The sequence below is a fragment of the Salmo salar genome, chromosome ssa01 (genome assembly GCF_905237065.1).
Source record: "Salmo salar chromosome ssa01, Ssal_v3.1, whole genome shotgun sequence".
Classification (NCBI taxonomy): domain Eukaryota; kingdom Metazoa; phylum Chordata; class Actinopteri; order Salmoniformes; family Salmonidae; genus Salmo; species Salmo salar.
In genome coordinates, this window is record NC_059442.1 from 133,254,301 (window position 1) to 133,279,865 (window position 25,565).

The window sequence follows — 25,565 nt, forward strand, 5'->3', positions numbered from 1 at the left end:
CTTACAACCTCATGCCAATCGCATTAGCCTACGTTAGCTCAACCGTCTCGTGGACGGGACACCGATCCCGAAGAAGTTTTAAAGCTATCCAGACTAAATAAATGATGTTTGTAAATGATATGACAATGGTGGTAACTGTTTGGTTTGTTATCAAAAATCTTAGGTGTTTGTTTGTAGAGTGATTCAATTGGTCTCAGAATAGTAGTTCCTGCTTGTGACCAGCATGTGAGGCAATATCTCAGATGTGAGAAGATCATAGCATTCATATATGTATGTACAGTTGAAGTCGGAAGTTTACATACACTTAGGTTGGAGTCATCAAAACTTGTTTTTCAACCACTCCACAAATGTCTTGTTAACAAACTATAATTTTGGCAAGTCGGTTAGAACATCTACTTTGTGCATGACACAAGTCATTTTTCCAACAATTGTTTACAGACAGATTATTTCACTTATAAATCACTGTATCACAATTCCAGTGGGTCAGAAGTTTACATACACTAAGTTGACTGTGCCTTTAAACAGCTTGGAAAATTCCAGAAAATGATGTCATTGCTTTAGAAGCTTCTGATAGGCTAATTGACATAATTTGAGTCAATTGGAGGTGTACCTGTGGATGTATTTCAAGGCCTACCTACCTCTTTGCTTGACATCATGGGAAAATCAAAAGAAATCAGCCCAGACATCAGAAAAAGATTTGTAGACCTCCACAAGTCTGGTTCATTCTTGGGAGCAATTTCCAAACGCCTGAAGGTACCAAAACAAAAGTATCTATATCCACAGTAAAACAAGTCCTATATTGACATAACCTGAAAGGCCGCTCAGCAAGGAAGAAGCCACTGCTCCAAAACCGCCATAAAAAGCCAGACTACGGTTTGCAACTGCACATGGGGACAAAGATTGTATTTTTTGGAGAAATGTCTTCTGGTCTGATGAAACAAAAATAGAACTGTTAATGACCATCGTTATGTTTGGAGGAAAAAGGGGGGGGCTTGCAAGCCGAAGAACACCATCCCAACAGTGAAGCACGGGGCTGGAAGCATCATGTTGTGGTGGTGCTTTGCTGCAGGAGGGTCTGGTGCACTTCACAAAATAGATGGCATCATGAGGATGGAAAATGATGTGGATGGGAAATTACGTGGATATATTGAAGCAACATCTCAAGACATCAGTCAGGAAGTTAAAGCTTGGTCGCAAATGTGTCTTCCAAATGGACAATGACCCCAAGCATACTTACAAAGTTGTGGCAAAATGGTTTAAGGACAAGAAAGTCAAGGTATTGGAGCACTGACCCCCTACCCTCCCCCCCGAAAAAAGATATAGATGTACTATTGTAAAGTGGTTGTTCCACTGGATATCATAAGGTGAATGCACCAATTTGTAAGTCGCTCTGGATAAGAGCGTCTGCTAAATGATGTAAATGTAATCCCATAGAAAATTTGTGGGCAGAACTAAAAAAGCGTGTGTGAGCAAGGAGGCCTACAAACCTGATTCAGTTACACCAGCTCTGTCAGGAGGAATGGGCCAAAATTCACCCAACTTAAAGAAGCAATAAAACTGGCCTTCTTTAGACTAGTTGAGTATCTGGAGCATCAGCATATACATATACACATATACATATGTGAGTGTCACACACACATACATAGATATATGAATGCTATGATCTTCTCATATATATACACACACACATATTCTCTGGGTTCCCGAATTCTTGAGGGTTTTAAAATCTGAGTCACTCTTTCATCCACCATTAAACTCCATTCTGTAGGATACCTCACTATCCTCAATTTCATCTTGTCTTTACATCTGATGTTATAAGCCTATGTGTGCAATTCGTTTTGATAGGCTACGGTAGGCTGTGGTTTAGGTGTATTAGTTTTGATAGGCTACGGTAGGCTGTGGTTTAGGTGTATTAGTTTTGATAGGCTACGGTAGGCTGTGGTTTAGGTGTATTAGTTTTGATAGGCTACGGTAGGCTGTGGTTTAGGTGTATTAGTTTTGATAGGCTACGGTAGGCTGTGGTTTAGGTGTATTAGTTTTGATAGACTACGGTAGGCTGTGGTTTAGGTGTATTAGTTTTGATAGGCTACGGTAGGCTGTGGTTTAGGTGTATTAGTTTTGATAGGCTACGGTAGGCTGTGGTTTAGGTGTATTAGTTTTGATAGGCTACAGTAGGCTGTGGTTTAGGTGTATTAGTTTTGATAGGCTACAGAACTACACGGGAGGATCTTGTCAATGATCTCAAGACAGCTGGGACCATAGTCACATAGACCATAACACACTACGCCGTGAAGGACTGAAATCCTGCAGCGCCCGCAAGGTCCCCCTGCTCAAGAAAGCACATATACATGCCCGTCTGAAGTTTGCCAATGAACATCTGAATGATTCAGAGGACAACTGGGTGAAAGTTGTGGTCAGATGAGACCAAAATGGAGCTCTTTGGCATCAACTCAACTCGCCGTGTTTGGAGGAGGAGGAATGCTGCATATGACCCCAAGAATACCATCCCGACCGTCAAACATGGAGGTGGAAACATTATACTTTGGGGGTGTTTTTCTGCTAAGGGGACAGGACAACTTCACCGCATCAAAGGGACGATGGACGGGGCTATGTACCGTCAAATCTTGGGTGAGAACCTCCTTCCCTCAGCCAGGGCATTGAAAATGGGTCGTGGATGGGTATTCCAGCATGACAATGACCCAAAACACACAGCCAAGGCAACAAAGGAGTGGCTCAAGAAGAAGCACATTAAGGTCCTGGAGTGGCCTAGCCAGTCTCCAGACCTTAATCCCATAGAAAATCTGTGGAGGGAGCTGAAGGTTCGAGTTGCCAAACATCAGCCTCGAAACCTTAATGACTTGGAGAAGATCTGCAAAGAGGCTATAGTTTAGGTGTATTCGTTTTGATAGGCTACAGTAGGCTGTGGTTTAGGTGTATTAGTTTTGATAGGCTACAGTAGGCTGTGGTTTAGGTGCATTAGTTTTGATAGGCTACAGTAGGCTGTGGTTTAGGTGCATTAGTTTTGATAGGCTACAGTAGGCTGTGGTTTAGGTGCATTAGTTTTGATAGGCTACAGTAGGCTGTGGTTTAGGTGCATTAGTTTTGATAGGCTACAGTAGGCTGTGGTTTAGGTGCATTAGTTTTGATAGGCTACAGTAGGCTGTGGTTTAGGTGTATTAGTTTTGATAGGCTACAGTAGGCTGTGGTTTAGGTGTATTCGTTTTGATAGGCTACAGTAGGCTATAGTTTAGGTGTATTAGTTTAATATATCTACCCCTACAAATATGTCAATTTATTATAATCCACATAAGAATTCACACGAGTTGCGCTGTAGCCTGCACATAGCCTACATATACTACTTGAACTGGCACACAGTGGACCTCCAGTCTAAGGTACAATGTAGGTACGGTACTGCATTGTGTTTCAGCTGCCCCCTGGTGCCATTCTAAATATTTCTTCAGATATTCAAATCTTCCTGCTGCAAGATTATTTTCCTGCTGCAATTAAATGGGTCAAATTAAGATCTGACATCTGTACTTATAGTCGCTTTTCAGTGAACATGCAGCAATGGTTCTTCTTGCACCATTTTGAGTAAACATGATTTTCTCTCTTCCAGTACGTTCTATGACAGTGAGGCCATTCTAATGGATCCTGTGGATGGACCAATCCTTGCCTCTCTGTTAGGTATTGATGGTACCTCTTCTTATGGACAGATCGGACAGATCTCTGATAAGATAAGAAATAGCACACTGAATGGCACATTACAGTGAATGTGACTCCCTCTGAGATAATCTGTAGATAAAACATGACATTGGAGACTAGTGCTTTACAGTGGAAATTGCCTTATTTCAGATAAGGCCATAATTCTATGGTTTAGAAGTTAAATATACTGGTAACTAACTCCAAATTGACTGTACTCACACTTATAATGGACAAGTGCATTTACTTTCTACTGTGAGGGTAACATTGACATTGCTGGTACCTCTAACTTTCACTCTGGATGATGATGGTTCAGTACAGTGCTTTAGAAGTTAGAAATAGTGACTACACCTTTCTACATGAAAACTGTTGTGAATCTCAGTGTTGTCTTGCCTTTATGCCTTGCAGTCGGCCCCTGTGCTCTGGAGTACACTAAGGTGAAGACAGCCGACCACTTCTGGACAGACCCCTCTGCTGATGAGCTAGTCCAGAGACACCGTATCCACAGTGGCCACTGTCGCCAGGACTCCCCCTCCAGGCGACCTGCCCTGGTTAGTGTGTGGATTATGTGTTTAAACGAATGATGTGTGTGTATAATATAAGATGCATAAAAAATGGTCCAATGGTCTCGAATACAATGATATTTTGTAATAGATCCAGAAGAGGCAGTCGAGTGGCAGTATGGAAGATCGGCCCATCCTGTGGGCTCGGGACTACGTTGAGTCCCTCCATCAGAACAACAGGGCTACACTGCTGTTTGGCAAGAACAACGTCTTGGTGCAGCCGGTGTGTGTGTGTGTGTGTGTGTGTGTGTGTGTCTCTCTCACTCTCTTTCTCTCTGCGTGTTAAAGGACTTTGCATTGCTTTTCATCACTGTTTAAACAGCAAGGAACGATTTGTGCAAATCTCCTGTCTTGGTCAACAGAGGGATGACATGGAGGCTATCCCAGGGTACCTGTCTCTCCACCAGACTGCAGATCTCATGACCCTGAAATGGACCCCCAACCAGCTCATGAATGGCAATGTGGCAGATGACACTGAAAAAAGGTAATGTAATATCAAATCACAGTTAAGAAACCTATTCTGACACTCATGGGTGTCTACAAAGGACATGCCAATTTATATACTTGGATATTGTTTAAATCTCAGCAATTTCTCATATTGATTTTCCCAGTGTTTACTGGGACTTTGCCATGACTATTCGCCTGGAGGAGATTGTTTATCTGCACTGCCATCAGCAAGGTACAGGAGGAACCTCTTTTAATTATGTAGGCATATATCTCTATATCCATGTGTTTGTGTGTGTCTTCTTGACCTTGTGATCACGGTTTTTCCCAGTGGACAGTGGTGGAACAGTGGTTCTGGTGAGTCAGGATGGGATCCAGAGGCCTCCACTGCGGTTCCCCCGGGGAGGACACCTGCTCCAGTTCCTGACCTGCCTGGAGACAGGTCTTCTGCCACATGGACAACTCGACCCCCCTCTGTGGTCCCAGAGGGGAAAGGTCAGCATGGAACATAGAAATGTCCTAAGATGCACCAGATATAACCCTCACATTTGGAATTCATGACAGTGATTCAGATCTCAATTAATGTTTACTGTAGCTATTATGTCCACATCCACTAAACCAATTGAAACGTGATGGTATGATTTAGCTTGTTGTTTCTTGTAGCATTAGAAACAGGCTAATCTATAGCAGAGTGGATGTTGTTGGACTGAGGGTAACTCTGATCTCTGTGTTAGTACTGTACACTGCTGCCAGAGGGATACTTTTACACTGACACTGTAATTTAATTGATCTTATCCACCAATTTAGCCTCCAAGTAGATAATATTAACCCTGACCTGCCAAAGCAAAGGGAACACCATGAGGAAGTTTTTAGAGGGGTTGTGATGATAAAAGTGGTAATCGTAGTAGAGCTGAGACTATAATTTACAGGCTGCAGTAGAATATAGATTTGTTAATGTTGTGGTATATTACCCGGCAGAGCAGTGAAAGACTATAAAACCTAGGAGTGGCACAGAGAGTCTAGGAGTGAGTGGGGTCTTAATACGTCCTCAAACCAACATGAAGGAAAGTTGCAAACCAAAGACAAGGACCAAAAAATGTATACAAATTGTATTTTCCTACTACAGTACCACTGACTTTGCTGTTAACTACTTTATTGAGGGAAAATGTACTTGTTACGATTGTGACATGTTGTTGTCTCACCTAGCTATCTTAAGATGAGTGCACTAACTATAAGTAATTCTGGATAAGACTGCTAAATTACTAAAAATGTTTAAAAAATAAATAAAAAAACAGAAAAGGAAAAGATGACTGACTTGAGATTGGCTGGATCATTAATTACATCTAGTCTTGCATCACAATTCAATGATAGGGATCTGAGTTTTAGGGTAAGATCAAATAAACTTTAATCACTCTCGCGAATCATCATGTTAATGTTTTATACTGAGTGCACTACCTTCCTTTGCCTACAGGGAAAGGTTTTCCCTAAGTTGCGGAAGAGGAGTCCGCAGGGCTCTGTGGAGTCTGTGTCGGATAAAGAGGAGGACGAGGCCACTGACTATGTCTTCCGGATCCTGCTCCCTGGTACTCCGTCAGACTTTGGTATGTCACATGTGATCTCCTTATTCTGTGTCAATTTTCTGTTGAAATTTGTACATAATATACTTTTTCATTCTTTTTTTTCTCTCGCCGTTTGTTTTGTTGACCATTGCCCTTCCCTCAGCCCCTCTCTGTCCAGCCCCTGTACCTGTAGCCCTGTGAACACCTTACATTGGTTACCCTGGATTTGAGACCATGCATGGGCATGAAGTTGTCTTTGTCACACCTCCATCTTCTGGCTTGGTTTGTCAATGTTTCCATGTTTAAAAAAATACATATACACTACTGGTCAAATGTTTTAGAACACCTACTCATTCAAGGGTTTTTCACTATTTTCTACATTGTCTAATAATAGTGAAGACATCAAAACTATGAAATAACACATATGGAATCATGTAGTAACCAAAAGAGTATATTTTATATTTGAGATGATTCAAATAACCACCCTTTGCCTTGATGACAGCTTTGCACACTATTGGCATTCTCTCAATCAGCTTCATGGAATTTCAATTAACAGGTGTCTTCTTAAAAGTACATTTGTGGAATTTCTTTCCTTCTTAATGCGTTTGAGCCAATCAGTTGTGCTGTGACAAGGTAGGGGGGTATACAGAAGATAGCTCATTTGGTAAAAGACCAAGTCCATATTATGGCAAGAACAGCTCAAATAAGCAAAGAGAAACGACAGACCATCATTACTTTAAGACATGAAGATCAGTCAATCCGGAACATTTCAAGAACTTTGAACGTTTCTTCAAGTGCAGTCGCAAAAACCATCAAGCGCTATGATGAAACTGGCTCTCATGAGGACCGCCACTGGAAAGGAAGACCCAAAGTTAACTCTGCCGCAGAGGATAAGTTCATTAGAGTTACCAGCATCAGAAATTGCAGCCCAAATAAATGCTTCACAGAGTTCATGTAACAGACACATCTCAACATCAACTGTTCAGAGCGTGAATCAGGCCTTCATGGTCGAATTGTTGCAAAGAAACCACTACTAAAGGACACCAATAAGAAGAAGAGAATTGCTGGGCCAAGAAACATGAGCAATAGACATTAGACCGGTGGAAATCTGTCCTTTGGTCTGATGAGTCAGAATTTGAGGTTTTTGGTTCCAACCACAGTGTTTTTGTGAAACGCAGAGTAGGTGATCAGATGATATCCACATATGTGGTTCCCACCGTGAAGCATGGAGGAGGTGGTGTGGTGGTGTGCTGGTGACACTGTCTGTGATTTATTTAGAATTCAAGGCACACTTAACCAGCATGGCTACCACAGCATTCTGCAGCGATACACCATCCCATCTTGTTTGCTCTTAGTGGGTCTATAATTTGTTTTTCAACAGGACAATGACCCAACACACCTCCAGGCTGCGTAAGGGCTATTTGGCCAAGAAGGAGAGTGATGGAGTGCTGCATCAGATGACCCGGCCTCCACAATCCCCTGACCTCAACCAAATTGAGATGGTTTGGGATGAGCCGGACCGCAGATTGAAGCCAACAAGTGCTCAGCACATGTGGGAACTCCTTCAAGACTATTGGAAAAGCATTCAGGGGTGAAGCTGGTTGAGAGAATGCCAATAGTGTGCAAAGCTGTCATCAAGGCAAAGGCTGGCTATTTGAATAATCTCAAATATAAATATATTTTGATTTGTTTAACACTTTTTTGGTTACTACATGATTCCATATGTGTTATTTCGTATTTTAGATATCTTCACTATTATTCTACAATGTAGAAAATAGTAAAAAAATAAAGAAAAACCCTGGAATGAGTAGGTGTTGTAAAACATTTGACCGGTAGTGTATATTATTAAAGAAAGTCACCCAAATCCTCCATCAGTTCGAGATGATCATGTTGCTACTGATAATGATGACGATGATCCTGCTGATGATACCATTGATCCTGTTTGCTGTCCAGTGGCTCCAGAGCTGATGGACCAGGCGGTGAACATGTGGCACCCCACCCCCAGGAAGTCCTCCTGTTTCTCCTGCTCTCAGAACGGATCCCCTGTTGGCTCACTACCCAACGGCTGCAACCAGGACAGGGCTCCCCTGAAACTCCTCTGTGACACCATGAAGTACCAGATCATTTCCCGTGCTTTCTATGGCTGTGAGTACATGCATCATGAATTCCTTTAGGAAACACTGATTCAAATGCTATAGTCCTCATGTTATGGCTGGATTTATAACCCTGCGTGTTTCTTCACTTCTTCATTGAAGGGCTTGCCTACTGCCGTCACCTGTCCACCGTTCGTATCCATCTCTCTGCCCTGGTCAACCCTACCATCGTTGACCCTAACGTGCCTCATGATGCCCGGGGAGGGCTGACTGTGGATGTCTGGAGCAGCTTCCTCCAGGACTGCTCTGTAAGATCTACTGTACCATCTGCTCTAAACATACTGTACACACAACCACAACCTGCAGTGGCTGTGCATGTTCTTTATGACTTAGCTAACAAGTCACAGCTTGAATGTATCTGCATTCACCAACATCAACATTCCACTGCAACCGATGACCATACTGAACTTGTATGTTTCTGTATTGAGTCAATATGTAATCATGTTCACAACCTTTTCTCAGGCGTATGATGAGCATGAGCTTCTGCGGTTGGTGTACTATGGTGGTGTGGCCCCTACAATACGCAAGGAGGTCTGGCCATTCCTGCTGGGACACTACCACTTCGATATGACCCAGAAACATAGGCTGGAGGTGAGTACTGTTATATTGTCATGAGGTAAAACGACTAACTCTGGAACCCAAGTAGGGAGGTGGGTCATGTGTAATACCATTACATACTAGTGACCCTGTGTGTTCATCTGTGTGTGTGTGTAGGTGGATGAGCAGGTGCGGGCCTACTATGAGCAGACTATGAAGGAGTGGCTGGGCTGTGAGGCCATCGTCAAGCAGAGGGAGGGGGAGAAGCATGCTGAAGCCATAGCCAAGTGCAATTCTGTGGAAAGACCAGGACCAGTGCAGCGAGACTCCACCATCAGCACTGATGTAAGGGGTCCTACCTGTCCCATTTGATGAGGGCAATACATGATAGAGTTAGTGACTCATTGGCATATGGTTAACATACTGTACTAACATATGATTCTTCATGGTGTTCTCTTCCTGGATGGCATTTGACCCCATATCCTACACCAGTCCTCACAGAGCACCAGTTCAGAGAAGCAGATAGCCCAGAGCGACTCCAGCAGTAGCACACAGGTACAGGAGGCTTTCTTTCTGGAGCATAACACATCACCACATAACATTATAGTTATCCTTAATACTGAATACTTGAGAACTTGTGCCTTACAATAGTAGGGAGACTTTATAATGCTGGGTATTCACTGTCTGTTGTCTGGTGTTGCAGGCATTTGGGTCTGTGGAGGAGGTGGATCAGATAGAATCCGTGATGAAGCCAGAGGAAGGCAAAGAGGTGTCCAAAATTCCATTGAAAGACTGCCCAGATGTGGCCAACCCAAATGTTACCTCAGAATCTGGAGACCCACCCAAAAAAATCTCTGTTGGCTCAGGTCTTCCAGAACAGCCCCAAAGCACAAACAACAACAACCCTGCAACAAAACGTCCTGCAACTGATTTAACTGTCAAAACAGTTGCCACTCAGCCATCACCAGAGCCATCAGAGCCCCAGGGAGCTGCATCTAGGCCAGTGGCAGAGGCCCAGGCTGGGTCAAAGCTAACAGAGAATCTCCCTGTCTCAAGATCAACAGAAGAACCAAAGGTCACAATAACAGCTGATGACAAGGCAGGGGAGGAGCATCCTAAGGCTCCAACACAAGAGTCCAAAGCCCCAGAGAGTAAAGAGGTTGAATGCTCTGAATCGGTAGAAATCATACAAATCCCAGAGAGGGTTAAAGAAAGGGGTTCTAACAAAGAAGACGTGAAGTCCTTAGTAAATACTGAAACCGAAAACAAAGTTGCAGGAAATAGGTTGTCTGAAGTTTCCACCACAAAAGACCCAAAGCTGCCTGTGAGAGCTGCGTACGCAACTGAGAATACTGATATTCTCAAACTAGAAACAGAGGTTTCTAATGTATATATTCCAGCACCACCACTAGGCGAGGCCACAGTTAATAAAACACAAGAGAGCAAAGCCCCTGTGTCAGAACCATCCTGTGCTACAGAGCCATCTTTAACAGAAGGAAACAAAGCTTCAACAATAGCAGTGGAGGCTGGTATTGCTGAAAAAGAGGACCCAAACTTCTCTGACATTGAAGAAATCACAGAATCTGAATTACAAACAATTAAAACCCCTCAAACCAGCGACGCTTGTGTTTGTGAGAAAGACATGGATAGTACTGAAGAAAAGGTTTCAGAAATAGCCAAAACCAAAACATTAGACACTGTGGAGGCCAGTGTCCCTGAGAAAAGCAATACCAAAGCTGCAGAAATGACAGTTGCCATAGATTCAGAGAAACATGCACCTTGCATGCCCGTACTGAAGCCACCTCAGCTAGAGGCCAGGGCCAGTGTTACAGTGACAGCCCACTCTATGCGTTCTCCTGATACACTAGATTCTGATGACTCGCCCTCTGCCTTAGAGATGGAGGACATTCCCACGGCCTGGGCAAGACCCTTGTCCGGCCTGATGGCTCCCCCTGCTGCCCCCTTCTTGGCCCTGGGGAGAGTTGTTTCAGGGGAACCTGTCCTGCGTGCAAGCTCCAACACCAGTCTTGATGGAACTGAGCCAACCCTGTCTGAGGAGGAGCCTGAGATGGAGAGTCTCTACCCCCAGTCTGACTTTTTGGTTGTGACAGATGAACTCAAACCTGAGGTTTCACCAGTGGTAGTGTCCCCTGCAGGGACTACGTACTCTGTAAGTACTCCAAATGAGTTACCTGTGTGCACTGTAATGCATGTTGCAGATTTTAGGGGTTGATTGGCTAAGAGTTGGTTCAACATACAACACACAACACACCAGACATGCTACCAGGGGTCTTTTCAGTCCCCAAATCATGAATAAAGTCAAGAAAGCGTACAGTATTATATAGAGCCCTTATTGCATGGAACTTCCTTCCATCTCATATTGCTCAAATAAACAGCAAACCTGGTTTAAAAAAACAGATAAAGCAACACCATGCGGCACAACGCCGCTCCCCTATTTGACCTAGATAGTTTGTGTGTATGCATTGATATGTAGGCTACGTGTGCCTTTTTATAAAATGTATGTAGTTCTGTTCTTGTCTATTGATGTTCTGTATTATGTCTCATGTTTTGTGTGGACCCCAGGAAGTGTAGCTGCTGCTTTTGCAACAGCTAATGGGGATCCTAATAAAATACCAAAATACCCAACTACAAACAGAGCTGTCACAATGCTGGAATGAATCATGAAACAGTAGCCATTTGAACATGAACCGCTTTAACTAAACTTAGTCCCTTTTGTCACTCTGTGCAGCAAGAGCAGCTGGACTTGTACTTGCTCAACCTGCATCGCATTGATAAGGATGTGAGGCGCTGTGACAGAACCTACTGGTACTTCACCCCTGCTAACCTGGAGAAACTACGCAACATAATGTGCAGTTATGTGTGGCAGCATCTGGAGATTGGCTATGTCCAGGGCATGTGTGATCTGCTGGCTCCTTTACTGGTCGTTCTGGATGACGGTCAGTCTGCATGAAGAATAGCTCTCCTAGAACTGCATTATTCACAGACATGAGTAAAGATAAGATTAATAATTTGCTGTTGATGTGTTTCTCAGAGGTCATGGCTTTCAGCTGCTTCTCTGAGTTGATGAAGAGGATGAATCAGAACTTCCCCCATGGAGGGGCCATGGACTCACACTTTGCCAACATGCGCTCCCTCATCCAGGTACCATACACGTGCATGTACACACACAATCACACATGCACATTATTATAAGTACAGTGATATTACATTGTAGTAAAAGATAGGCACTTGCCATTTTCTTCCCGCTAGATCCTTGATTCAGAGCTCTTTGAACTGATGCAGATGAATGGAGACTACACTCACTTCTACTTCTGCTACCGCTGGTTCCTGCTAGACTTCAAAAGAGGTACTGGCATCTGCATGGGCGTGTTCGACCGCATACACTATCTGTATGGTGACGGAATCAAACAGAAAGTGGGATTTCACATTGGAACCAGAGGAAATAGTTAATGCTGATGATGTTAAAACTTAAATTAATCGTGTTCAAGGTATACAATATGAAGGACCTGTATAGATTTTGGAAAATGTCATTGTCAATGTTTTTATTTCAGTAACATAACTCTTCTGCAGGCAGGTCACATCTGACAGTCCTACTCAGTATATAACCTGATGTGCCATTATTCCTCCAGAGATGTTGTATGATGATGTGTTCTCCGTGTGGGAGACCATCTGGGCGGCCACGTATACCTCCTCCACTCATTTTGTCCTCTTCATCGCTCTGGCACTGGTGGAAATATACCGAGACATCATCCTGGAGAACAACATGGACTTCACTGACATCATCAAGTTCTTCAACGGTGAGGCTAAAGGATGATGTTAGATGTTGTTATGGAATGGAATATTTGATAATTCAGTTATTTCATTCATTTCATTGCCACTGAGTGTTTGCTTGCTAAATATATGATCTGAAGGTACCAACTGCCTTTACTGTGCTTGCTGACAAAGGCAAAAAGCCTAGCTACCTCCATAGACTACACTCATATGTAAATCAGCACAAGCAGCTAGGCTCGAGTGACACAGTGTGTTTTTGATTTGATTTCCCTCTTCAGAAATGGCTGAGCATCACAACATCCCGCAGGTCCTAACGATGGCTCGAGACTTGGTCCTCAAAGTGCAGACTCTCATAGAAAACAAGTGATCCAGCATGTGTCTTTTCCTCCCCTTTCACTCAGTGTGCAAAATTGTGAAAATTGTGAGAAAGTCACATAAAATGTATGTATTCTGAAAATCGTAACTTGTATTTGTATGAAAGCTAAACCAACAATTGACAAAAGCAGACATAGTGGTCAGGATTTTAAAATCACGCTTCTCAATCATTATTTTTATTCCTGAAATCGTCAGGTGAACCATACTGAAGCTGTTGTCACACTACAATAATTGCATAATGCAGTATTTCTGTCTCAGTCCCTAAAAGCACTTTCCTATGTTCAGGTAATTAACATTATAATCAATAAGTTTATGAAAAAATGTAATTGTTCACTTAGTGAATGTACCCTTTTAAAAACAAAAACTCTTTGCATATTGCTTCAGAATGTTTTTGTATTTGTTTTGCCTTAAATTTAGCTATCTTGTGCAGGGATATTCTCAATATGATAACCAAATGAGATCTTGTTTGTACATTTCCGTCATACACTTCCCATCAGTTAGAACCATTCACAGAGTAAAGGTGCAGCCAAAAAGCCTGCACCTCTCCAACATCGCAGGAACACATGCTGAAACCCCTGGCTGTATCTCAAACATATCGTCCCCCATGTATTCCAGTGTTTTTGTATTAAGTGCTTAAATCTGTCTCTTATCTTCTCCTTATCGGCTAAATGTCTGCGTGTATTGCTGTTGTACTGTAATGGTAACTGTACAATTATTTTTAACACACATAGGCTAATATTCAAATGTATCTGTGAGTATAACAATGTAGCTATACTGTTTAATATCAGATATGTACACTCACGTAGGCCACTGTACATGTGATTTGTTGCTTGACGACAATAGATAAATATACTGACAAACATATGAGAAAAATAGTCTTATTTTTTCAATGTATTCTTGAATTGTTTATTGTTGTTATTACTTTGCTGTGTATTAAACAATCAGTATATTTTGGATTCAGCATTGTGCAAAGTTTGGTTTAATTCATTGCATTTCACTCTCTGTGCAGTATTAGTATAAAATTGCTTGCCTGTAGCCAAAGTGTGCTGTTGCTTTAACAATGTGTCGCGTGTTTATTACGTCATCAAAATACGCAATGCTGTCTGGCCAAACAGATCATATGGTTCAAGGAAAGTCAAGAGAACTGTGCGGAAGAGAATTTTGCTTGCAATAAATTCAATAATTAATCGTTATCTTTATTCTCATACGATCTATGGTTATTCTGCATTGAAGATGAATAGTGTTGGAGAGGGCTGCACTGACCTAAAACGGGAATATGACCAGTGCTTTAACCGTTGGTTTGCTGAGAAATTCTTGAAGGGAGATCGAAGCGGTGATCCCTGTACCGAAATGTTCAAGAAATATCAGCATTGTGTCCAGGTAAATACATGATATCAAACACGGACGTATGTTAGCTATCTGCCTGCTCATCATCACCACACATTGATAACTGCTGTACTTGGTACTGTTAACTAACCAAAATGATGCAACACCAATGTGTCAGCTGTCAGGCCACAGAAGTCTATTCTTCACAGGACTGAAACACGGGGCATGTATTCATATATTGGAAATAAATATACTCACTTCATGATAGCCTATTGTCCTCTCAATCCATTGTCTTTTTAAACGTCAGATGCAAGTGTCTAATCTAATGTTACAGCTACATATGGTGTGCTTGTATTTGCAGAAGGCCATAAAAGAAAAGGACATTCCCATTGATGGCGTAGAATTCATGGGCCCAAATAAAGAGAAAGGTGACAGATGAGATGGATCTCCCCAACAACATTGCCTTGTGACTCACTGGGCATGCAATTGAAATGGGTTTTGTTTGAGGTTGCTGTCCTTCTAGTGTGGAGACTAAAGAGCATTCATATGAAGGATCCAAAGTGCTGAATGACAATTGGGATTGGACTTTGTATGTTGGGCATTTATTACTAAAGGAACCTATGAATCCAAACATTTGGGTCAGTCCAATAAACATCCATGGTCACAAGATGGATGTAATGTGGTGGTCACATCAGATTATCATTGTAAAGGACTATGATGCTTTGCAAAGGGAGTTTCATTGAACTTTTTAAATTCTGGAATTGTCAATGTCTATTAGTGTCCTGGCATAATGTCCCTCAAGACAACAGAGGAGGGCATCAATGTGGATGCATTGGACTTTGGACTTGGTTTACACTGTGCAAGATTAGAAGTTTTGTGGGTCTCTTTGCTCCAAGCTAATTTTTTTACTGGAATGTGTTTAGTTCAGTGATGCAATGTAATGTGATTAACATATACATTGACAAAGCATTAAATAGAGTAACCATGTTTCATTACTACCAATTCATATTTTCAGCTCTGTGGATGGACCAGAAATGACATCAAAAGGTATAGCATGAAACCCAATCTGCAACGTGACAACCAATTGAGTGCAGGTGTTTGGTTTGAAAAACAAAATGATCTTGAATTCAGCCACCACAGGTTACCAAAACATTGGGAAGGAATGAACTGATTAAAAAGTTTGACATTTATTTAAAATAAAACAAATTTAAGGATTTCAGGTTTACCAGCAGATTACAATCAAACAATTTCCAAAAGGTATTCAGACACTTGGAGGTCCACACTTACAATTCATTTAAAAATAGACATTGCAGGCAGATGTTCACATTTAATTTTTGTTGAGTGTCACACTCAGGGCAGTGTTTATCACAAATGGATCATGTTCATACATGACCTAGAGCAGCAAGACCAGTAAATTGACAAGTTAACAAATGGTCTCACCAGACATCAGAACTCAGCTCACTACAGTGCGCTGACACAGGGAACTGAAGTTTACATCAATCAACAGGAAAATAAATCAACCATATTAAGGCCAACAAGAAGGCAGGGGTGACTGACCATGGAATGCACATAGCAAGCAAAAGGGGGACAATTATTTGTGTGTGTCAGGGAGGAGATCTGGTATGAACAAAACATAATTAAACTGCCCCTAATCATCAGTGCCCTCTTGTGAATGGCTGGCTGGTCTACCGATAGTGGCGTGGGGGTGGGCTGTGGTGCGTTACTGGGTGTCGCCTCGCTGGTGGGCTATGGCGGGACACATGGCGCCGTGGAGGTGATTGGTAGCGCTGTGGAGGGGACCCTCTGCTTTTGTAAGGAGGTGGTGAGTAGCCACGCCCCCGGGGGGATCTGGAGCGGGACTGCGAGCGACCATAACTGGCACCATGTTCTCCGTGGACACGAATGTTTGCCATCTCCCCCTGAAGGACATACAGAGCAAATGACTGAGGAGATCATCTTCCATCATGAGCTTGAATAAGCTTGTAACTCGCTAATGCACTCCTAATTTGACATGTTTTGCTGTGGAGAGGTGTACTCACCTGATGGGAACGGAACTCAGTCCTGTCCAGTCTGCGCAGGGCATACTCCATGTCCTCCCGACGGACAAACTCCACCACCCCTTCACCATCCCGCTGCACGTCGGCGAAACACACATCCCCTGCCTCACGCATGTGGTCTTTCAGGTCCTGCCAGCTCCCTGATGGGGGCAAGCCTGGGAGGGGAGACAGCACATTGTCATACAAGAAGCTGCCAAGTCTGCATAATGCTCATTGGAGTGGAAAAGTGATTATTTTGATATCAACTATGCCTTTTCAACTACAGATTCTTATAGATCTGTTTCAAGTGGCATATCTCCAATTCACATTTGCGTCTACATTTTCATGCAAATCTTTGAAGGATACTATAAGTATGCAAATACTGTCAGTCTCTCAACTAATATTTTCCCTTGATTTGAAAGAAAAGTGACGTATGATCTGACAGCCAGATTGAAACCTAAGAAATAGGAATGTCTAGCTATATTAGAGGACATAACACAGATACAATAGAGAACTACCAATGGGTAAAACAAAAATGAATGATAAAACATACACCTACCAGTCACTATGGCCGGTGTTTGGGTATATGCAGTCAACATGATCAGTTAGAGCTTTTACTGTTTTGTTCCTGTTTGTTTTGGGCAGCTGACTTGACCTCCACTTAGTCCCTTTGACCTCCAGTCCGCCAAGAGAGAGAGAGAGAGACAAAAACAACACTGCCTACGACTCAGAACGTCCACCTACCAGTCACTATCACCCGGAACTCAGATCTCCGAGTTGGAGGCCCAAACCTCCCCTTAGGACCCCCTCCTTCTCCTCTTTCTCCGCCTCCCATAGGGCCACTAAATTTGGCACCAGAGGAGCGAGGGTATTCTACACGCAGCTTGGAGTCACCGAGTCCATATCCATTCCTTCCATAGACAGCATCTTCTGCATCCCTAAGAGAAGAGAGCACAGAACTCCTTACTTACTTGCCTAAGGGATATACACTTGTCAACGCCTTCTCCATCCATTCACTGAGGTCAGTCCCAAGCGATGTTACTAAATCAGAGGAGAACACCTTGCCAAACAGCCAGGTATTGTGATTGGACGTGTACACACACTAGATCATTCCAGGAACTCACCGTGGATCTTCGAAGCGAACAAAAGCAAAAGGGATGGTTCCCCTGTTATTCTTTAGTTCGATATCCCGAATTTTTCCATATTTGAAGAAGAGATCCTCTATGTCCCTCTCCTGGACATCCATTGGAAGATTTCCCACGTAGATCCTTCCATCAGTCATTGTTGGTATTGGATAGGCCCTGCTAAAATAAACCGAAGGCACCTGCAGGCTTCAAACTCACTGATCCATTCCAAGAACAAAGGTGGAGGTGAGCCGTATCCTAATCCCAATCCATATCCATCCTCTTCTAATGTTTTAAATTTACCCTAAAAAAATCTAGAATCCGTATTCTAATCTTAGTCCCAATCCACATTTGTCCATTCTCTTCTAAATGCTTTAATTTGGAAAAATCTAGAATCTTTGTGGAGCAGGAGGAGTAGTAGTAGTAGTAGTAACGTTACATGTTGAGTTCAAGACAATCTGCACAGCACCTTGGACCGGTCTGAAAGCTTTAAAACACAGGATAATGATGAATGCCTTAGACTCAAACCATATAGCCATCAGAAGTCGTTTGAACATACACCAATTAGTGGCTAGCTAGCTAGTACTACTGACCTTCCCTCAAAGTGACGTAGCCTATAATTTACAACCACTTCGATAGCTAGGCTTCGTAGCAAAGAGAGGCGGGCTACAGTTAGCTAAACAGACAGCAAAGAGGGCTGGCACTTCAAGGTGTGTTTGATGTATTTAATACAATTCCACACTGATTCCGCTCCATGCATTACCATGAGCCCGTCCTCAAAGGTGCCACCAGCCTCCTGTGACGAACTGATTGACTAGGTAACGTTCGATACAGTAGTTAGCGATAGCAAACGTTAGTCCTCTTGATTCCATCCTTGCTAGCTAGGCTAACGTTAGCTAGTTAACGCTATCGTCTACTCTTCCGTTTTAAAGTGTAAATAGCAACAGATACATCGATCGGTTATGAATGTTTATGAGTAGCAAATTATTTGCTATAAAAAAATAATTTCAGACATACCTCAATGTAATTTATGTAAAATACGGGATCGCTATCTAGCGGTCTCTTCCTCAATGCAGGAAGTCAGCTCGAGCTGTCGTTTGATCTCTACGTCAGAAATACTACGCTAAAGTCTACTCTCCTCTTCAATTTGAAAGTGTAAATAGCAACAGGTACTTTGATCGTTTGAGTAGCGAATTATTTGCTATAAAAAAAATTTGACATACCTCAGTGTAATTTATGTAAAATACTGGAACGCTATCAAGCAGTGCTTCCTCAATGCAGGAAGTCAGCTCGAGCTGTCGCTGGATCTCTACGTCAGAAATGCTAAAGTCTACTCTCCTCTTCAATTCTAAAGTGTAAATAGAAACAGGTACTTTGATCGTTTATGAGTAGCGAATTACTTGCTATAAAAAATATTTTTTCAGACATACCTCTGTAATTTATGAAAAATACGGGAACGCAATCTAGCAGTCGCTTCCTCAATGCAGGAAGTCAGCTCGAGCAGTCGCTGGATCTCCACGTCAGAAATGCTAACGCTAAAGTCTACTCTCCTCTTCAATGTTAAAGCGTAAATAGCAAGAGCTACTTTGATCGGTTATGAATATTTATGTGAGCTGTTTATGTTTTGCATGTTACTGTTTAATAAAAAAGTGAACTGTCGCTGGTTCCCTACGTCAGAAATACGCGCCCACTTTTGAAACAGAAAATTATTTGCATAGGCTTATCAATACAATCTTCCCTTTGGAGGCAAGGCACAATCTAATTTCAACAGTCTGACCCTGTTACTTTGTTTGGTAACCTGAGGGTTGGATGGGGCTGGCGAATAAATCACTCTCAAATTAATTTACAGTTAGAAGTTATGGATGCAAGGACAGTCAACAAGATTGTCACAAATGTCAGATAATTGACCCAATGTCATGTTAATCTCACTGACTGGTTTACTCAATACTTTTTGTATGTTTCCGTCTATGTTCTGTCCATTTTTCTGATATGGCTTCCTTCCTTTGATACCGTAGCCACCACCAGAGTGAGCTCCAGTGATGGCATGTAAGAGCTAGTTGAGGTTCTGCTGCATTGTGGAGCATTGAACCATAGAGATGAGGAGGGAGGCCAACAGAAGAAGGTGCCAAAACACTTCAGTGTCACCACTGTCTCTGTCATGCTATGGGACACATCTAATCTGACATCTAAATACTTCCACGACAGAGATGTGTGCATGTGGATGGGAGGTCTGATTTTTCAGGAACAGGTAGAGGGGCAACTCTCAGAACAGAGCATTTAAACATCTGTAGAGGGTGAGTATTACAGCCCTATCAGGTAAATCATCTCATTTCATTTGTATCAGTGAGGTTTATGTGATTTGTCTCCCTTGATAAAGGATTTAAAAATAACATTGCAGCCTTTTTTGTTATCACACAGTTATAGAGGGTGAATATGATGTATAATATGAAATTAGCCTTGATGTATATCAGTGTCTTGCAGGCATGGTATTCACTAGAAAATCAAGTTACACACACAAATACATACAGGTAACTGCCAAAATAAAGGTAACACCAACATAAAGTGTCTTAATAGGGTGTTGGGCCACCACAAGCCAGAAAAGCTTCAATGCACCTTAGCATAGATTCTAAAAGTGTCTGGAACTCTATTGGAGGGATGTGACGCAATTCTTCCACGAGAAATTCCATAATTTGATGGTGGTGGAAAACGCTGTCTCAGGCACTGCTCCAGAATCTCCCATAAGTGTTCAATTGGGTTGAAATCTGGTGATTGAGGCGGCCACGGCATATGGTTTACATAGTTTTCATGCTCATCAAACCATTCAGTAACCACTCATGCCCTGTGGATGGGGCATTGTCATCATATGGGGGTATAGCCATGGTAGCCAAAATAATGGCCTGCCCAGAATTTTTATACATGTCCCTGAAGATCGAGATTTGTAGCAATATATACTTAATTATTATTTATAATGCAATTATGCACACCTGCTCTTTCCATGACGTAGACTTTCCAAGTGAATTCAGGTGAAAGCTATGATCCCTTATTGATGTCCTTGTAAATGAAGGGGAGAAGGATTTTTAAGCCTTGAGGCATGGATTGTGTATATGTGCCATTCTGAGGGTGAATGGGCAAGACAAAATATTTAAGTGCCTTTGAACGGGGTATGGTAGTAGGTGCCAGGCGCACCGGTTTGTGTTAAGAACTGCAACGTTGCTGGGTTTTTCATGCTGAACAGTTTCCTGTGTGTATCAAGAATAGTCCACCACCAGAAGGACATCCAGCCAACTGTGGGAAGAATTTGAATCAACATGGCCCAGAATCCCTGTGGAATGCTTTCGACACTTTGTAAAGTCTATGCCCCGATGATTTGAGATTGTTCTGAGGGCAAAAGGGGGGAGGGGGTGCAACTCAATATAATGCTTTGTACACTCAGTGTATATCCATATAGAGATCTTAAGTACTTTATGTGTCAGATACTGTGAGTTTTAACCCTTCACTTCTGCTCAGATGTCTGTGCTATTCTTAGAAAGGGCCACAATGCTGAGGGATTCCTCTGGAAGAGAGCTCTACTTATTCTGAGCAGTAAAGACGCTGAGAAAAGTCTCCTAGAAGGGAGGCTATTTCGGTCCAGTAAAGAAACTTGAGTTGTTGAGCATGTTGGCTCCTAGCCTATATCGGCTGTAACTGACTACTGAGGATGGTTCTGTGCCCACCAATCAAAAATTAAGTGTGAGTTGACAGTATATAAGCCATGTAAAACTTGTTAAAGTGTTTGTTGAAGCAGGACCCTTCCATTGATGTATTAGATAATTATTTATCCTGGATGAACTGTCTGAGATTCCTTGAGTTGTCTCATCTTAATTCAATCTTCAAGCCTACGCATGATGGGATGTTAATTGCTTAATCAACTCAGGAACCACACCTGTGTGGAAGTACCTGCTTTCAATATACTTTGTATCCCTCATCTACACAAGTGTTCCATTATTTTGGCAGTTGCCTGTATATATTTACAACGCCATGATTCACACATGAAAAATGTGAGTTCAACAAACATATGGCTACGGTACAATAATAATACAAAAAAAAGCCAAAGACACCTTCAAGACTCCCTTTGAGGCATATAGTATAGGTTACACACAGTGGCGCTCAGTGCCGTTTAAGATGAGGGAGGACGATTTTATTTTCGTGAGCAATGGCCTTATTTCTATTGCAGCATATTGGATGACTCTCATTCATATTCCTTTCACCCAAGTCAATGTACATGATACTCGAATTTTCCCTATACTCATCATGAGGTTGCTACAACCTAGCCTATGAATGAAAGTTTACAACGTAGATGAACACTTGTCGAGAGACAAACGTGCACACTATTGCCTGCATCTAGCTGATATAGGGTGTAATCATTAGGCCAACAGTTGCAAACGAGAGTTTCTATTGGACAAATTCAGGTATGTTTCTTAAACGGAACAAAACGGGGATAAACGTTTTTCAACAGAATCGGCGGAATGACTACACCCCTGATCACGCGTAAACAGAGTTCACTCTCATAACAGCCATGTTGTATTCGCTTGTGGACTTCAATGCACAACAAATCAGCTGTATGTGACCAGGCGAAAAAACCTTTCCAAGTCAAACCTCCACAAACAGTCTACATCGTTGTCATCATATTAGCTCAAGTAATGTCATAGTCTACATAGCTAATATAACTAACGCGTTAGTAAACCAGCTACAATCGTGCAGTAACGTTAGTGTACAGTCAGTACGCAGTTACACCGGCGGCCCCGGTGACAGTAATACAAAAAGCTTACCTTGACTTGAAAGAGTTCCAGTGTTGTGTTGGAAAGTCATAGCCAGCTAGCTAATATAGCAACCCTCTGTTTGAGGAGCATGTTTCAGTAGGCTAAACTAGCTAGCTGCATTTGCTAGTTAAGTAAGTGAAACTGAAAGTGAAAAGAATGACATTCTCTCTTGCTTCTCCTTCATTATGGAAGAAATTAATTTGTTCAAAACTATTGTCTTTCTCTCTCTTTGAGTCAACTACTCACCACATTTTATACACTGCAGTGCTAGCTAGCTGTAGTTTATGCTTTCAGTACTAGATTAATTCTCTGATCCTTTGAGTGGACAACATGTCAGTTCATGCTGCAAGAGCTCTGATAGGCTGGAGGACGGCCTCCGGGAGTTGTCATAATTACTGTGTAAATCTATGGAAGGAATTGTAACTGAACTAGTAAATGAACTACTGAACCTTCCATTCATGTCCAGCCTACAGTAAATAGAAAGATTTGTATATCTACAGGTGTCAAAACACTACTTACCGGGTCATTCCACGAAAAGAGTGTCTTTTGGATTGTCAGGCCCCAGGGTCGCTTAGGGCACCCAACCGCTAGCGGGCCCAGATCAACTCAGTAGGGGTCTCACTTTACTATTGAGAGTAAGAATTGTAGAATACACCAGGTGCAATTTCTAAATTTGGTTGTGCATCAGCAGTTTTTCTTTTGTTATGTCAGTTACGGACAGTCACTCAATTAGCCATGTCAGCTAACAATTTTTGGATTGGTAAGTTTTGTATGGGACCAGGCGAAAAAACCTTTCCAAGTCAAACCTTTAAAGTTAATTTCCTGCAATTCTATACATTTTGACTGGGGATGGAGAGAAAATTTGCTATCTAAACTTGTAGTAATCCTGGCCAAGTATGGACCAGGCACGTGCCCAGGGACCCTGACCTCCAGGGGGCCCCCATTGATTTTGTTAGTCATTCTCATTCAAATATCATATTAACATGGCATAAGTCATGGCAAAATGTGTAGAATTTAATGAAAATTGCCAGATTTTCTATCCATCCCCAGGCAAAATGTGTAGAATTTCAGGAAATTACCTTTAAAAAAATAAAACATAAATTCTCCACCGTCAAGACGGTATGGTGCCCCCCAACCAAATCTCACTTAGGGCACCCAAAATGCTGTGGGTAGTGTAATTCTGTCAAAATTCCACTTAATTCACCAAATGTTAATATAATGTAATAAAGAGCACATGTTCCACTTAAAAATATATATGTTTTCCCATCTCAAGAGGTCAAATTAAGAAAAAAAAGAATTAAGGTACCAGGGTTGACGTTTTCATCCTAAATCACCCAAGACCGGGGGAATGGAAACATGTTGTGTGCAACAGGGAGGGGCATTCAAATGATGCAAGCTTAACTCATTTGTCTAACTTGTTATTTGTAGTCCATCTATCTATGGGTATTAGGGTTGATACGTTATTTGCGGCGCTCTCAGTTATCTACCACAAAACACCAGAAAATGTCCAAAAAGTGTAAAACCAGCTCACCTTATTTTACACTATGATTTGACTATTAGATGTTCAATGTTTCTTTTGAAACAAATATTTAAAAAGGAATAGTTTCACCATATTAAAACGAGAGTTGAGTTCATGTAACAGTAACAGGGTTCACCTTTAAAATGAGGGACACCAATTTATTAATCGCTAATCACATTAAATAAATAATAATCATCAGAAAATGACTTTGTCAAAGCAACAAAATAACCAGGGATTTCCAATTATGGTAAACATTTGGGGAAATGTTGGGGTTAAGTGGGTTAAAATCTTCCTAGAAGTCAGAAAAACATGATGTAGGACATATCAAAATGCAGATTTTTGGCACTTTAGCAAGTTCCATGTGTTTTATATTATAAGGCACTTCATTTAATATAACAGGCTTTTAAAATTCTATATTGTTCCACAATTTCTATTTAAAATATCACTGGGAGGCAAAAGGCACTCTATTGGTGGAATGACCCATCTGTGCAACAGGTTTTAAGAATTCTATTAATCTGGGTTAAATGGTGACATACAGAAATGGGACTCATAAATATGCAAAGTGAAGATAAGACCCTACACTAGGGCTGTTACGGTGGGCGGTCACGAGTCATGATGACAGTCAAATTCCACTTGACCATTTAGTCACAGTAATTAGGCATCTCCAAGCTCTGATGCTGCTGATGGTCATTCGTAGCCTACCAAAACCTGCTAACTGCCTGGTACTTTGCACTCTAATGTCCCACTAATGACTCTGACATCAATGCAAATGTAATCGAAAATCTAATCAAACACTTCACGAGAGCCCATGAGCTCATGTTGGTCAACATTTCCATAGGCTATGCAATTGCGTGAAAACAGAGTGATGGCGTCTATTAAAAAGAGTATCCCATCAGCTTTCTATTGACTATGCCTACTATATTTATTTCTCAACTTTCTTAATAGTAGCACATGGCTTCTCTTTACAACAGGAGTATAGCCTACCTGGCTGGCATGAAAATGAACCACGTGAAAAGCTTCCTCCATTAGCTATTTAAGTGCATAGGTGACATACATTTTTTTCACTGCCCCTGTTTCTAGACAGGTGCATGATAATGGTCCATTCTAAATCAAAACAAATTTCACACATATATTATTTAGTATATGTAAAGACAAGATTAAATCAAGAGTAGTGTGATGGGTGACAATATTAGCCTATCCTTGTGAATGATGCCCAGCTTAAGGTAAACGGTGTATGATCTCTTTTGGCAACTTTTTCAAATCATAGTCGCACACCTCATGTAGCCTAGCCCATAGGCCTATATGTTTTGATAAGGTTAGTAATCACCAACTACAGTGGCCAAAGAAGTTTTTAAAATGAAACACATTAATCCGCTTTACAATGGGTGTAGAGCTTAACTGGCATATATATGCAGCGTGTGAGTTTCAATTTTGGGGAAGATAATTTTCACCATTACAATGCACCTTTATAATAAAAGCAATACATGCATAATCGCATTTGTGGTCACTTTTGAGAATGGTGTTTTCCTGCTAATGAAACATTCGCACTGCCGTGTCCGCATTGCTGTGCTTATAATGTGAAGAAATAGCATAATATTTGATCAACATTTTAAGCTAAGCGTTCTCATCTGTTGCGTCA

At 41.8% G+C, this 25,565-nt stretch overlaps 3 protein-coding genes and 1 long non-coding RNA gene across 12 annotated transcripts in view; 3 read left to right on the top strand and 1 right to left on the bottom strand.

Moving 5' to 3' along the window:
• sgsm1b (small G protein signaling modulator 1b) overlaps positions 1-14,082 on the top strand; it is a 21,092-nt gene extending 7,010 nt beyond the window's left edge. Inside the window, exons 6-23 of the mRNA XM_014130221.2 lie at positions 3,617-3,684; positions 4,108-4,250; positions 4,354-4,485; positions 4,625-4,746; positions 4,874-4,941; positions 5,038-5,201; positions 6,178-6,307; positions 8,219-8,410; positions 8,521-8,666; positions 8,881-9,009; positions 9,133-9,300; positions 9,448-9,510; positions 9,659-11,125; positions 11,705-11,912; positions 12,008-12,117; positions 12,226-12,322; positions 12,606-12,773; positions 13,026-14,082. Coding sequence (XP_013985696.1) covers positions 3,617-3,684; positions 4,108-4,250; positions 4,354-4,485; positions 4,625-4,746; positions 4,874-4,941; positions 5,038-5,201; positions 6,178-6,307; positions 8,219-8,410; positions 8,521-8,666; positions 8,881-9,009; positions 9,133-9,300; positions 9,448-9,510; positions 9,659-11,125; positions 11,705-11,912; positions 12,008-12,117; positions 12,226-12,322; positions 12,606-12,773; positions 13,026-13,114 — 3,664 coding nt within the window. The 3' untranslated portion in view covers positions 13,115-14,082. The remainder of the gene's footprint in view (positions 1-3,616; positions 3,685-4,107; positions 4,251-4,353; positions 4,486-4,624; positions 4,747-4,873; positions 4,942-5,037; positions 5,202-6,177; positions 6,308-8,218; positions 8,411-8,520; positions 8,667-8,880; positions 9,010-9,132; positions 9,301-9,447; positions 9,511-9,658; positions 11,126-11,704; positions 11,913-12,007; positions 12,118-12,225; positions 12,323-12,605; positions 12,774-13,025) is intronic.
• Positions 14,083-14,209: 127 nt separating this feature from the next.
• On the top strand, positions 14,210-15,435 carry triap1 (TP53 regulated inhibitor of apoptosis 1). Its single transcript, XM_014130281.2, has 2 exons — positions 14,210-14,502; positions 14,810-15,435. Exons 1-2 carry the CDS (start codon positions 14,356-14,358, stop codon positions 14,885-14,887), a joined length of 225 nt encoding a protein of 74 aa, XP_013985756.1. The 5' UTR covers positions 14,210-14,355; the 3' UTR covers positions 14,888-15,435.
• Positions 15,436-15,619: 184 nt separating this feature from the next.
• srsf9 (serine and arginine rich splicing factor 9) lies at positions 15,620-22,718 on the bottom strand. 9 transcript variants are annotated; one of them, XM_014128523.2, is made up of 6 exons: positions 19,039-19,385; positions 18,832-18,956; positions 17,609-17,788; positions 17,229-17,422; positions 16,488-16,660; positions 15,620-16,367 (listed from the first exon to the last, which is right to left on the bottom strand). In XM_014128523.2, exons 3-6 carry the CDS (start codon positions 17,764-17,766, stop codon positions 16,134-16,136), a joined length of 759 nt encoding a protein of 252 aa, XP_013983998.1. In that variant the 5' UTR covers positions 17,767-17,788; positions 18,832-18,956; positions 19,039-19,385; the 3' UTR covers positions 15,620-16,133.
• Positions 18,247-25,565, top strand: part of LOC106564238 (uncharacterized) — a 9,133-nt gene continuing 1,814 nt past the window's right edge. Inside the window, exons 1-2 of the long non-coding RNA XR_001319441.2 lie at positions 18,247-18,426; positions 19,624-19,902. This is a non-coding gene — a long non-coding RNA (uncharacterized lncRNA). The remainder of the gene's footprint in view (positions 18,427-19,623; positions 19,903-25,565) is intronic.

Coding starts and splice junctions, on each gene's coding strand:
- srsf9 (XM_045715025.1), bottom strand. CDS start 17,766: ATGACTGATGGAAGGATCTACGTGGGAAATCTTCCAATGGATGTCCAG. Junction 17,423..17,608: donor GTTCGCTTCGAAGATCCACG/GTGAGTTCCTGG, acceptor CTCTTCTCTTAG/GGATGCAGAAGATGCTGTCT. Junction 16,368..16,487: donor CTGAGTTCCGTTCCCATCAG/GTGAGTACACCT, acceptor TATGTCCTTCAG/GGGGAGATGGCAAACATTCG.
- triap1 (XM_014130281.2), top strand. CDS start 14,356: ATGAATAGTGTTGGAGAGGGCTGCACTGACCTAAAACGGGAATATGAC. Junction 14,503..14,809: donor AATATCAGCATTGTGTCCAG/GTAAATACATGA, acceptor TTGTATTTGCAG/AAGGCCATAAAAGAAAAGGA.